General features: G+C 48.7%; 1 protein-coding gene across 1 annotated transcript; it reads right to left on the reverse strand.

Moving 5' to 3' along the window:
- Positions 1-9,175: 9,175 nt before the first annotated feature.
- RASL11A (RAS like family 11 member A) lies at positions 9,176-10,682 on the reverse strand. Its single transcript, XM_057399567.1, has 4 exons — positions 10,526-10,682; positions 10,380-10,436; positions 10,228-10,307; positions 9,176-10,066 (listed from the first exon to the last, which is right to left on the reverse strand). The coding sequence occupies exons 1-4, from the start codon at positions 10,644-10,646 to the stop codon at positions 9,614-9,616; spliced, it is 711 nt and encodes a 236-aa protein (XP_057255550.1). The 5' UTR covers positions 10,647-10,682; the 3' UTR covers positions 9,176-9,613.
- Positions 10,683-14,519: the final 3,837 nt, after the last annotated feature.

The raw sequence follows: 14,519 nt of genomic DNA on the forward strand, positions 1-14,519 counted from the left end.
GAATCATAGAATAGTTAGGGTTGGAAAGAACCTTAAGATCATCAAGTTCCAACCCCCCTGCCATGGGCAGGGACACCTCACACTAAACCATCTCACCCAAGGCCTCGTTTAACCTGGTCTTGAACACTGCCAGGGATGGAGCATTCACAACCTCCCTGGGCAACCCATTCCAGTGCCTCACCACCCTCACAGGAAAGAATTTCCTCCTTATATCCAATCTAAACTTCCCCTGTTGAAGTTTTAACCCGTTACCCCTTGTCCTGTCACTACAGTCCTCAGTGTTTATAGGGAACGAAACCAAAGCAGCGAACACCCATGGGTTAATATTTTTATAAACCACTTTTGAAGAGCTGTGGACCTGCAGATTGCACAAGCTCCCTGAGGAATAGGTTGGTTTCATTAGGAAATGTGGAGTTTTGGGGTTGGGTTTGCTTTTACCTGGCCTTAGATAATGGGGGCAGAGATACTGATTTGTGACTTGGGATGGCTGTGAGTGTCCTTAACTGTGGCTCCTGCGGGGTAAACCTGACCTGCAGGAGGGCTGGGGAAGGGTGAACGGGGTTAGAACACGATAAAGTGAAGATCTTCAGCCCAGGCTTGTCTGAAGCTTCTGGGGAAGAGGAAGGTGCTCAGCACTGGTGGGGGCAGCTCGTCCCCTCATGGGGATAGCAGCCCTTGGAGCCTGCCTTGGGCAGCTGAGCTGCATCCCGTGCCCCAGGGCTTTCCTCTCCAGCAAGCGCAGAGCCCCACATCCCACATCTCATAGTGACTGATGGTGGCTCAGTGTTTCCGTGGTACACTGTTGAACTGGAGATGCAGAAAGTGTCCTGGCCACAGGAGCACAGACCACAGCTCTGTTGCTTTTCAACATGGGGAGAGAAAAGAGGAGTCACTGTACATGGTCTAGTGTGAGGTGTCCCTGCCCATGGTAGGGGGGGGTGGACCTAGATGATCTTAAGGTCCTTTCCAACCCAATCCATTCCATGATTCTATTGACAGTGGAAATTATGACAATTATACCAAATTTATACTGGCATAACCCCACTGCCCTCTTCTTTCTTCTTTTCTATATATACACCTAGACTGCTCTTACAAATCCTGAAGGCTGAGGTTTTATGAGATCGCTGTGCTCCTCTTCCAGAACTAACTGTCCAGACCCTTAGAAATTATTTCCAAATTTCTGGCCTAAATCCCTGTGCTGCAGCTTAAATCCATTATTCGCTGTCTTCTGTACAGCTGGCATGGAGAATGCCTGAGGGAAGGAGGGCTCCCCAGCACTAAGCCTGTGGTTCTCAGAAATTATATGAGATCTGAGTTAGTGTCATGGGTGCAAAGTGCAGACAGATGGGGAGTGCAGTCTGGAGGTGGGATACCAGGGAGGAATGTCTGTGACCTGCTAACCTAAGACCAACTGAAGGCCTGGGATTCCAGAGAAGAGTAACTCTGGCCCAGGGGATCTGAAAACGACAGCTCAGGAGCAAACCATCCCCTTGTGCAGAAAGATCAGGAGTTTGTCTAAGCAAATATCTTCTCAACTGGCATGCTAAATAAGAGATAACCACAATTGGAAACTTGGGCAAGCAAGCAAATGGAGCATGCAAGCATTGTTGATTCACTCTGGGGTGAAATCAGAAAGGACAAAACCCAGCTGGAGCTTAGTTTTGACTAGGGACAAAGAGAAACATGAAGGATGCTACACTATGTTAGCAGCAAAAGGAAACATGGAGAAATTGTGGGTCCATCAATGAATGTGGGGGACAACCCACTGACAGATGATAAGCAAAAGACCAAAGCATTTAATGCCTTTTTTTGCATAGGTTTTCATTGGCAAAGCTTACTCCCTCACCCTCACATGTCCAGCATGATTTGGGAAGCAGGTGAAAAACCGATTGGAGGAGCAACAAATGAAGGTCTACCTAGAGAAGCTGTCAGTATTCAGATCCAGGTGAGCAGATGAGAGCGTTGATGTGACTGTGGCTGCAGTCCATCATCAGAAACTCACAGTGACTGGGGACAGCTCAGACAACTTAAGTCTCCTTCAACATTTTCATGCAAAACATGAGTTGTATGAACTGAGTATGAGTTGTATGGACAGAAAATTAGCTGACCATTAAGTCAAAGAACAGTAATCAGTGTTATGATTGGCCATCTGGCAGCCAGTCATGAACAGAGGACCACAGGGAATGACATGGAGCCGATATTGTTCAGTATTTTCATCAGTCACCAGGCTGATGGCACAGAGGGCACTTTCAGCACATCTGTGGACGGTAATAGATTAGAAGCAATGACATCCATCTCCATTTGGCAGAGCTGGCAGAGCTTCAGTCCAGAGGGGCCTTGAGAAACTTGGGACCTGTGTCAATAGAAACCCCACAGAGTTCAACAGGAGCAGCGCAAACCCTGTGCTTTGGTGCAGGATGGCATCCTACTGCCTACAAAAGAGCCATGCAGGAAAGGACCTGGGCTTCAGTGAGAATTCAGCGCAAATAGGGCAAACCATGTACTGGGAATGTGTTAGGAGCAGTGTGACTGGCAGTGAGAGGGTAGTTACCATTCCCTTTCTACCCACTCTTGGTAAGATTGTCCCAGAAGTATTTTCCCATGTTGGGACCCCCATTTCAAGAGATCATTGAGAAACTGGAGGAAGTCCATTGGAATGCTGTCAAGATGGTCCGTGGCCTAGAGAGCATGATCTGCAAGGAGATGCTGAGGGACATGGGTTTGGGTAGTCTGGCAAGGGAGTGTCTTAGGAGAGGTTTGTTAAAACAACACAAATTTTGTGGGCTCAAACTCAGTTCTCAAGTAATTTTGGATATTTTGAACTGCAGGAAACAAAAAAAAGATAAAAAATTGTCATTAGGATGTCTGAATATTGCAGAAGGCCCAGAAGTTACCCAGGACTAAATGCTATTTATTGTAGACCTGGCTAATCTAGGGACAATTAGCAGGCAGTCAGAGACCTCATTTCGCACATGAAAATAACTCAGTTCTGCTTCAGATCTTGCTTATATTTTATCAGCTTCTTATGTGAACGTCTCATTAACAAAGACAAATGGACTATAATATCTTCTAAGCAAGCTTCCTCAGAAATCCCTAAAACAACCAAAAGCCAGGAAAAACAGTTCATTGCACCTGATGTGTCAGTTCTTGGAATTTCAGCTATATTAGGCACTACCTCTTTGTTCACTCAAATTAGACTAATTGCATGCATATTTATCATGCACTGTGCTTTACTAGCTAGGCAGAATCAAAGTAGGCTGTTTCACTACTGAGAGGGCAATTTTGCATAACAAATATGGACAGTTTTACATCAGACTAATAACACTATTCCATTATTCAAAACCAGAGCTAAAATTAGCAGTCACCTCAACAATCAGATGCATATTTGATCATCAAGGTACGAGCCTGAATTAGCACAGAACTCTTGCTCCTATCTATAGCCCTTCATTCTAGGTAGGTTCTCTTCTATGCCAAGATGATTGGCATGAGATAGGCAACTCAGACTACCTCTTACATTTATATCTTCTTATTTAAACACTAAAGGGACTCCAGAAATCACGCTCCATCTGCATCCATTTGCTATGTGCTTGAAAACTACACCAACCTCCAGATATGACATTTTATATACCTTTCTTAATAGCAAATCACTTGCTGTTGAAAGGAAAATGGTATCAAACCCACCTGCTTGTGCTCACTCCAGAAGCACCAGTGCTTTCTTGAGGGTCTCCTTAACATGATACGGCTTCTTTCTGCACTGTGGGTGGCCAGGGGATGGGGATCCCCTATTACAGAGCAGGTGATGTAGCTCATCTGCACTTTGTAAATAACAGACAAAGCCTTGTTGTGCAACAGCCACAAAATGGTCCATTAGGAGGTCTTTTAACAGGCAGCACTTGGACAGATAGAAAATTCCCTGGTGACCAGTGCTGTGTTTTAAGCACCCTTAATCTGCAGGGACATCCCACTCAAGTGGGATACTGGACACCTTGGGGAATGCAATAAACCAAACAAAGCTCCCTATATGCTGCCTGAGACATGAAGGGGTGAAAGAAATGTAAAAACCCCATAGTTGTGATATAAAATCCTCAAATGTCCCCCCTGACTGTACTGATGGAGTGCTTACTTTGTGTCAAAAGCCTGGGTCAGCTTTTTCCCGACTCACTTTAAGTGCAGGTAGAGGAGATTTGGCTGCTTGAGGATGGTGATGAATGGCAGAATACTGTAAATCTGGGCCATGGACTTGTCCCCTCATTGCTGGGGTGCACAGACCGGCGGTGGGGGGGTTGGGGGGGGCTGCCTGAGGTGAGGGCTTCATGTGGGGTGGTTCTTCCCTGCAGAGGAGCAAAATGGTTGATGTGCCTCCTGCCCCCCATGTGCTGTAGAGGACGCTTTGCTCAGGGGCTGATGAGATGCCTCAGTTCTGGTGAGGGCACTGGGCAGGATCCAGGGCTAACTCCTGGGGGCAGCTGCCCCCTCCCTGGCGCTGGGCACGGTGGGTGACAGCCAGGCCTTTTCCTACCCAGTAGCTCAGTGCAACCCATTTATTTTCACCCAAATCAGCCTAATAGCATCCATATTTATTGGCTGCTGTTGCACTGCAGGTAGGTAACACCTCTTTAGCTGCTTCAGATCCTAAGGGGCTGCCAACGCCATGCTGCTGTCACTGTGGTTTCTCCATGATATCTGCACTCCTCAGGGTTCTGCTAGTTCTGTCTCCAAGGGTTAAAGAGGCCTTTGGACTTCTTAATATCAAAAGAAACTGCAGCAGTGGGAGGTTGGCTTGCTGAGGATGGTTGTGTTCTTAAAGGGTCCTGGGAGGGTCAGGCTGCGAGCCCCAGACAACAGGCGCATCGCTTTGCCTTCCCTGGGGTTTGTTTGCAGGATGGAAGGAAGTATCAGCTTCAGGACCTGAGTATGTGATTCACCTCGCTGACCCAGAAAGGGGGGGTTCAGTCCCCTCTTCCCAGAGCTGCTCCCAGAAACAATATTTGCTGATATTGGCTTACGGTCCCGAGGTGGGGAATTACTATGAAATGTTTACAAGGCCCGTTTGAAACCTGAGGAGAGGATGTTTTTAGTGATGGGGACAGAGCCAAATACCTTAGAAGAAAAATATCCCAGCTTTAAGAATTAATTACCGCTTCCCAGTAACGCAGATTGACAAATACACTTGCGCAATTTCCTGGACAGATACGTTTTAATAGCGATGTTGTGCACAGATCAACAGCAAAATACAGTCTGCTGAACCGTGACCTGCGAGCCCGGGCACATGGGCAGATGCCTTTGCCCAAGCACTGATCCAGCAAAGCCCGAAGGACGAGGCATGGGGCAAACGCAGCCCCCTATACACGGCAGTTCACATCACAAGGGCCTCTGAGCAAGGATTTCTCCTGTGGGTGGTTATTTTCAGGCAAGAAAGGAAAACACAGATAGCAACAACCAAGTGCATTTTTGAAAATGGCAGCTGTAACATCTATGGAGCGTATAATCCTTATGCAAACTTTACTACACAGCTTTTCAGTTGTAAATCAAGGATCACAGGCCAGTGAAATGGATGCTCATTTTCTATACCCTGATTTTTCTTTTGGTAGTGTGGGAAGGTAGCATATAACTGGTTATATTCCACAGTATACATAATCAGGCATAGTAAGTCACGATACGTATTTATGCTTCTTTCAGTCAGGAGAATCAGCAATGAATGTAGTAGGAAAACTTCATAAACCAACTATCTCAGAAGCATTTCCAATAAAAAGGCATTGCTTTCTCCTTCTTTTCAGACAGGTGGGAAGAGGGGGGTGGTGGAAGAGCAAGTCTGAGAATCAGTGGGGTTTTGCTGAATGTCTGAATTGTGACTTAGTTACTCAGCATCCAAGCTGAGATACTGTTTTGGTGAGCCACGCTCTAACTCACAATAAGGTTTTCAGGGGCATCGCTCTGAAGGTTCCTCAGGAAGACAGCTCTTTGGAGGATTGCATGTGATGCAGAGACAGCATCATCCCTGGAGATACTGCTTCTAGGAGGACGACTGGCTTTGGATCCTGACTTCAGGAGCAACTGAAGAGATCCTGCTGTCTTACTGGTATGAATGACCAGTGGTCACACACCAAGTGCAACAGCTGCTGCAGAAGGTCAGCTTTTCCTAAAGGAATTATTCTGAGACTATCCAGACCTTCCTAAATACACAGCAGCTTCACCAGAAGCTATTCAAGACTGCCAAGACTAAAACTGCTTTATAGAAGGTCCAGGCATGAGATGCAGATTTGTTTCCAGTTGTCTGTCCATCCAAGCCTCCACCACTTTTGCTCCCTGTCTGAAGCTGGAACCACAGCTGGAACTGTCTGAAGCTCTTGCCCATGGTGTGAATGCAGTCCTTCTTGTCCATGGTCTGTCTTATCCAAGGTCCTTCATCCAAACAAACCACACAAATACAGCATGGACCTACATCACACATCATGCTGATAGCCAAGTCCAGGCCAAGAGGCAGCAAGGAAGCAGCCTAGGTCCAGGCTGCTCAAGCAGGGCAGAAAGCAAGACATCTGAAGCGCCTTTTGAAGAAAACATCCCTATCTCTGTCAAGGGATCTGCTGCTCCTGAAGTGAAGAGCAGAACAAGTTGATGGCAGCTGCTACTTTAAAATTCATGAAGTCTTAAAGCACTACTGGATGATCTCAGCAGAGATAGCTAGACAAAATAGCCCAACAGGGGGGTGATGCAGATGTAGGAGCAGCCACAATAGTGTGTGATGCCACACATGTCCCTGCTTCTGAGAACCCACTCACCCATCTTGTCAGGGGAAATTGCTGCCATTCTGTTTCATGGCAGAGGTGGTGGGAGGAAGGAGGCAGACACATATTTTCCTCTGATAAAGGAGAAAACCCAGGCTGTGCCCTACTTATCTTTCTGAAGCCACCCTTGCCTCTGGGTGAAGGACTTAGAGAGTGGTGGTGGCAAGGATACAATAGGGAGAGTATGAGTGGCCATGGCCGAAGAGAAACAAGGCTTTGGAGCTCCTCTGCTAGCACTGGAGAGATGCTTTTCCCTTCCTACCTCGGTGTGCTTCTCTTTGTCTGCTCACCCAGGACTGAAGAAGGTGCTTGGGCAAAATGAGCTGGGAGCCAGCAGGCTCCTCCTGTTCTTTGCCCATCAGCTCAGGGTTTTGGGGGCTGAAAACTTCTGGGTAAGGTAAGTCTGTGCTACTGGGTCAAATTCTGACAGACAGCTTAGATTTACGTACCTGTACCCAAGTGTTATCCAGAATGACTCAGCTCAGCTGCTGCCTTAGACTGGAAGCAGGTCAGAACAACCCTCCCTCCCTGCCATAGGCATCCTTTAGACAGCAAGATTCCTCATTACATCCCCAAGAGGCCTCATCCTGCTTCCACATGTAGCCAAACCAGCCCAACAGCATGGGAAGTGTGGGGAGGGAACGGAAAGATTTGTACCTCCACCTAAATGTGGGTGCCTACATAATAAGGGGCATCTCTTTACGTTCTCCTCATAGCAGAGATGGGGCAAATGACCGTATCCTCTTGCTCCTGCTCAACCTCTTCCCCTCTACCACAGTAGGGCCCTGAGCTCCTGCTTTGCCAGAGGTTGGTGCCTAATGCTGTCTTTCACCTGGCCTTTAAGGACCATGGGGAGATGCAGACAGGTCCAGTGCACATTACCTGTCCTTTTAGCATATTTTGTGCCCATGTATGACCTAGATAACTTCAGCAGCTTGCTTGGTGAAATTCTGTACTGAATACATGAGTAAGGAATTGAGATTTATTATTTCCAAAGACAAAGACTACAGTTTAAAAAGCAACCAAAACCCTATCACAGCAGCAATTTCTCGTTATCCATGACTTCAGGACAGTGAAATGCTGCATAAATATCCCACTTCTGATTTTTCAGTTCCCATTCAGATTTCCCTGTGAACTTATGACCAGTGTGGTGAGTTCAAGTTCGTGCTCATTCCCACCAATCCCCTCTCCCTGCCCAGAATCCTGGGCCTGGCAGAGCATTTCTCACAGCAAAGAACTATTTAAAATGTGTTTTAAGCAGTCATTTGTTTGTCCCTGCCATCACCGTGTTTTGGCACTTCCGTGAATAAAAGTTTCGGTCCCAGTTTCGGTTCCTGCAGGTCTGGAACTGCCTCCCTTCAGCTTTCCCATTCCCTTTGGTAGGGCAGCAAAGGCTTTCATAAAGGAGGTACACAGGTATCTCATGTGCCCGACTCATGTTGTGCATGTGGCCCTGGATGGGGAACAGTCCTGCTAGCATCCTACACCCCTACCCAATACTAACACAGGTCTCTGATGCTTCCTCACAGAGCATCATCCGTAATTTGCTCGGTCACTCTTCCCTCACTTATCACCACCAGGGAGACTTTCATCTGCAGATGAAGAATGGAGCTGTTCCAGAAAGCTTCAAACCCCAGGGATCAGAAACACCCCTCTAACTGCAAGGCACAGCAGCATACCTGCAGCACGGGGATTTACACAGCAGCTACCTGTCTTTCCCAGCAAAAGGAAAGAAGAAAATGATCTTTTTTTAATCTCATAGCTTAAGACCAAAGTAAAACCCTACTGGAGCTGTGCTTGAACAGGAACAGCGAGGTTCCTCCAGTACAGATTACTCCACACTTTCTACCCAGCATGAAGCACAGCTTTATTTTCTTACCAACACTGTGCACATACTTCAGAGTATGTTTGAAGTGCAAACCCCACATGCCATGCTCAAACACTCAGCAAACAGTTTATAAAATCATTCTAGTATGGTTTAGAGATTCTGTAAAATGAGAGTAAAACATCTGACCTGTTTCTAATGGCTACAAAATTGATCTGAGGAACACAGAGATGCTATTCCTTTTAAAAGTAGCTATTTTCTGTTAAGGGAGCCTACACATCTGTCCTTCCTACCACACATCTCCAGAGAAAGCAACAGCCATCCCACACCCTCCTCTGCTGCGAATTGCTCAGCACTTTGTCCTGTGGTAACCTGTAGGAGGAACTCAACCCTTCTGTTAAATACTGAGGGCTCAAGAGATTAATTCTGTGGCATTGATTACTCCAAAACACATCAGAAATCGGAGCTCATTCCCAACAGCTTATTACCATTCAGGCGGTTATGGGTGCAGGTAAAACAGCAGTTTTGAAGGAGAAAAGTGATCCCATGATAATCAGAACTCTCAGACAGTTTTGTTTTCATGTTTAATAGAGCTTTTTTTTCCTTTCTCCATATGAAGCTTTCCATCAAAGGCTTTCAAACATTCTATAAAGGCAGCAGAGTGTTACATCATTATCACTCCCATTCTGGAAACAGGAAACTGAGGCCCCCAAAAAGTCATTTGAGCAGTGTCAAGCAGGAAACCCCAGCCCAAAACAGAAATGGAATCAAACCCTCCTGGCAAAAATCCCCTTCTCCAACTACCTCTATTTAGTTGCTATGCAGCTTTTTTTCTTATTGTAAAAATAACCCAACCAGTCAAACAAGAGAGAATGGCAACGAAATCGCAAGCTTTGACATACTTACTTCCATACTGCTGGTGTTAGTACAAAAATAAAGATTTTTATTAACTAGTTTACAAAAATAAGGTCTATTGGATCACACAGGATCTCATCACAGCGGTTTATTTGACTTTGGAAGATAAAGCCTGTTTGAAACGTCTCTTTATATCTTGCATATTGGGAGATTTGGGCCGAGGGATGATGGACACCCGCCTCCTGTCTGTGCTGCCAGCATGCTGCAGTTTGCTGAGCTCCTTGCACAGGTACTGGAACACATCACAGACGCCCTGGGAGTCGTCACTTGTGGAGATCTCCAAGAACAGGCTGCCCAGTTCATTCGCCAGCTGTAGTCCCTCCTTTGCCTGCACTTGCCGGGCGTGGAGGAGGTCAGCTTTGTTCCCCACGATAATAATGGGGGTCCTGGCGTCTGGGTGGACCTTGCGTATGTGCTGGTAGAGCGGCCGGACTACCTGGTAGCTGCTGTAGTCTGTGATGGAGTAGACCAGGAGGAAGCCCTCTGCCCATTTCACGCACCGGGACAGGGCGTCCAGCACCTGCACACAGTCCTCCTGCACCTGCGGTACAACAGACAGCACAAATTTGATATCAGGCAGTGAAAGCATAAAGCCTCCATCATAGGCGGCACCATTAAACAGGTCTAAAGGGAAGCCTGGCCTTGGAGGAAACTGGAGCTCAAAAGCTGAGCCTTCAGGTGGCAGAGAAAAGCAGCTCGTACCTGGATGCACCCCGGCGTGTCCTGGATCTGCACGGCAACGTGGTCACCCCCCAGACGGACCAGCCGGGAGTAGAGGCTGCCTGGGGAACACAGAGCGTCAGGCACCACCCGCGGCACCGGGACCCCGCACCCGCCGCCCGCCGCCGCCTCACCTGTGTTGGGCTCGTAGTCCCCGATGAAGCGCTTCGTCAGGAACCGCACGATCATCGCTGAAACACAGAGCGGCCGTGTTAGGCGGGACGGATGGGCGGGCACGGGAAGGGAGAGGGGGCACGGACGGGCAGCCCCCGGCACTCACCGCTCTTGCCAACTCCGCGGGCACCCAGTACTGCCAGGCGGACCTGGGGGCCGGGCAGCCCCGGCGCGCACTCAGCGATAGGCGCCAGCAGGAAGGGCTGGGACATGCTCGGCAGGCGCATGGGAGGGGCGGCCCGGCGGCTCCGCTCGGCGCGGTTCCACTCCGTCCCTCTCTGCTCACCCCGTCAGACAGCGCCCAGCGCGGGCGGCCGCCGGCGGCTCTTAAAGGCCCCGGCGGCAGCGCCGTACGCGGGTCCGCCCCTCGGCGGTACCGCCCCAAGCCGCACCTCCCACCCCCCGCAGCCCTCCCCAGCTGTACCCCCGCTCGCTGTCCACCCTGCGGCACCGCCGCCCCTTCCTCCCCACACGTCCCCAGTCCCCCAGGGCGGGGACAGCCCGGTCCGGCCGTGCTACCTGCACCCCGGTTTGAGGCGGGCACCGCAGCATCCCGCCGAGCACCGCCCTCCTTCGGGGCAGGCGGGAGGCAGCACCAGTCTCGCGTGCTGGGGAGGGTGCACCTCCACCACCGCAACAGGCTGCGGGTTCTTGCGCCCTCCCTGCAGCGGGGGATGTGAGTCAGGACTTAGAGGAAGTGATTTGTTCTTATACTCCAGATTATTCTGTTTCCCACACCTGGACACATCCCTCCATAGCCAGCGTTGAAATCCCAGACTCTGGATCAAGCAACAGCCAGTCCTGAAACCAGAGCGGTCCACAGGGCCCCAAGGTCTGGATTAGGCCCTTCAGGTTTTTAAAGTAGAATAAAGTTTCAAAGAGAGGTGCTCCACCACGAGCCTCAAACCTGCCAGCAGCAGCGTGGATGCTTCCATCTCCGCAAACTGTTGCCCTGGCTCCTGCAAAACCGCTTCTGCGGCACGCTGCTGCTTTACAAGTGTGTTAACTGTTTACCAAATAATCCATTCAGGGGCTGCTTTATCAGGCAGATATGTAACACAAAACAGCAGGAGGGTAGCAGACTGGCACTTGAAAGGAGCCGGATGGGTCTGTGGCTTCACAGCCTGTAACCACACAGGGATGGAGCCACCGTGGGAGCTGCAGGGCTGATGCCCAGGGCAGCACTGGTCCCAGATACCCACAGGCAGCTGAGCTGAACCTCAGCAGAGCTGTGCACTGGGGCTGTACACGATCACCTACCCCTCCCCTTCAGCACAGCTCCTGAAGATTCATGCAGTGACAAGTCATGGTTTTCCTCACTTCCCTCTTGTCCTCCCTCTTACTTTCTCCCTACAACCATGAGAGTCCAGGTACTGACCTGCTGTGTGCTTCTTCAGACATCCTCACTCCAGTCCCTCCAGTGACATGAAAATGCACAAGGAATGCTGCCAGCCCTGCTCTAACAGTGAATGTGGTCCTGAGAGAAGAACCCTTGATGCGATGGGGACAAGGATGGGGAGGAGCTGCTCCCTGCTTCCTGCAGGTAACATCAAGGCCGCTTTAAATCTGAAAAATTGATTGCCTCTAGAATTTCTACTTCCCATCACGCCAACAAGCCCTTTTATTTTTGTAAACAAGATTTCTCTTTTATCCCTAAAAGCTTTCGGCTTCCAGAGGTTGGTGCTGTTGTCATCTGCTCCCATTGCCATGGAATCTTGCTTTGGCCTTGCTCACTGTGCCAACACAGACTGGTTTTATACATTTCTTTACAAAGGAGCTATTGGAGTACATTTAACTTGCTCTTGGAAGAATGCCACCAAAATGAGTCTGTCCCAGGCAGCTGCTTCCCAGGTGCTGAGTTGTGAGTGCAGCAGTATTAAACAATCACCAACCCCAGAACTGAAGGGGCTCCCCGCTTCTGAGCATGCTGCCTCACCTGCTGCTGAGAGAGCAAACAGTGATGGTCAAGCACAGAGATGACAGCATGGAAACAGGTAGGACACCCTGCAAAGGAAGTGATTTCCAGGGATCAATGGGCTGTCTCTCCATTACCACTTAATTTTGGTGCAGCAGGAGCAGCTCAGTAGGTTGAAGCAATAGGGGCTCAGATTAGCTGTCCTCAAGACAGTCTACCCTATCTGATACCCACAACAGATTACAAAAGCAGTAGTTTGTATATCCTCTTACAGCTGCTTACCTGCCTTCTCCCTCAAGGAATGGGGCTGAACGTGTCTGAACATCCCCCACCCTGCTCAGGCATGCACACTTCAACTGCTTCCTCCTGGGGTCCTCAGCCTGCAGCCCCTCTGCACAGGCATGATTCCTCCTCCCCAGTCCTTTCTGCCCTTTCACTAACCCCCCTGGCCAGGCACAGCATTAAGACTAACTGCCTGCACAGCCCTCAGGGAGCCTCAGGTCTTGGTGCCAGTGACAGCCTAAACCAGATGAAGCTGACAGCTCAGAAAGCTTCCTTGCTTCTTCTCCAAGAGACAACAGGAGATACTTGGCAGGGTCTTTGGCAGGGAACCAGCTGCAAAGTCCAAGGCAGTAAAACCTGGTTAGGAGCCGAAAGCTCAGCCCCCACCTCGTAACTGAGCTCTGAGGAACAGAGACAAAGCACTACACTGAAACATAACAGCTTGTGCTAATCCATAAGCACTTTATCCTTTCACATGTTGTATAGGGACAAGCTGTGCACCAGCTCTGGGATAATGAAGCCTCTGTACCAGAAGAGGACTGGAAGACAGGCAACATTAATACTGAACTTCAGCAAAACTGACTTTTGAATTGATCCCTAGCAGCTCAAGGTGTGTCCAGTTACATGGGAAACCTACAGCTTTGCACATTTCACAAGAGTTCTCCACAATTCGAAGTATCATGGAATGAAACAAAATTAAACTGTCACAGTGTGAAAACACCCTCTCTGTAGCTGGCAGACTCACTCCAAGGTTTTGCTTTCCAGGCACAGCCTCAGAACAGGGGTGTGGACAACCAGTTACAGCTAATGGGTTTAAGTGTGTATAACCCCTTCCAGAGCAAGCCAAAGGAGAGAGGAACCTGCAACTCCAAACACCCTAAGAAAACGTGCTTCCTCCACCCAAGGGGGCAGAGGCTGAACTGCCAAAATCACTCACTCCCCTCCCAAATCTTCTGCAAGCTCTGCACACAATTAAAACTATTCTACCAAGAAAGACAATTTTCAATTTAGACACTAGTTTCATGATTCAAGTGTCCTGACAGGCAGTTCTTCCACAACTTTTCTCAACTCACAGATCTCTACCTTTTGTCGCAACTGTGCTGAACACGGGAAGCAAACTTCAATAGCAGGTACTAAGACTGGTAAATACCTGGGTTGTGCTGCTGCAAACTTGAGACAACCAGGAAAACTACCACTGCACTGAGGGCAACTAACAGGCAGTGTCTATAAACCCAAGACAGGTTAAGCTGTAGCTAACTTGTCCTGCTTTCAAACACTCGCCTCCGCTCGAAAGGCTACCCTCTTCCTGTTCAAACCAGCTTCATTTTCAGTCATTTCTGGGAATCCTGACCAAGGAATGCATTCCCTTGTTCTCCTCCCAGCCCACACACAACTTCCGAACAGTATCTACTGTCGGCATAGTGACTTTAAAAACAGTGACAGTAAATGGATTGAGAGCTGTTGTCATGCACAGCTTCTCCAGAAGCACAGCTCTTAAATGAGATCCCAGCACGCTGCCTAGGCTTACTATTCCAAATTCAGAAGTTTATTACTCCCTACCACTTACAGTTACTGGTAACCATCCCATCACGATGCTACGGCTAATTCACTGCAATCCTGACAGTTAAGTACAAACCAAACATGGAATGAAATAACTTACACAAGCATGTGAAGAAAATGTAAAAACACCATCACTGAAGACTGTACCCAATGAAGCCTCCCACTTAAGTCCTCCTTTCCCAATGGAAAATGATGCTTATTTTGTGAGCCAAATAGGGATTTTAAATTGCTGTGGAAACTGGCAAGCCAAAGAAGATGATAAAGGTCTAAGGCTCAGCATACAGATGTAGCTGCTCCAACAAAACCCCGCCTGGTCATAAAAGCTAAGTGCATAAACTGTAAC

The sequence above is a fragment of the Pezoporus wallicus genome, unplaced genomic scaffold (assembly GCF_028554395.1).
Source record: "Pezoporus wallicus isolate ANWC-B61680 ecotype Strahan unplaced genomic scaffold, APGP_CSIRO_Pwel_v1 scaffold_6446, whole genome shotgun sequence".
Taxonomy (NCBI): domain Eukaryota; kingdom Metazoa; phylum Chordata; class Aves; order Psittaciformes; family Psittacidae; genus Pezoporus; species Pezoporus wallicus.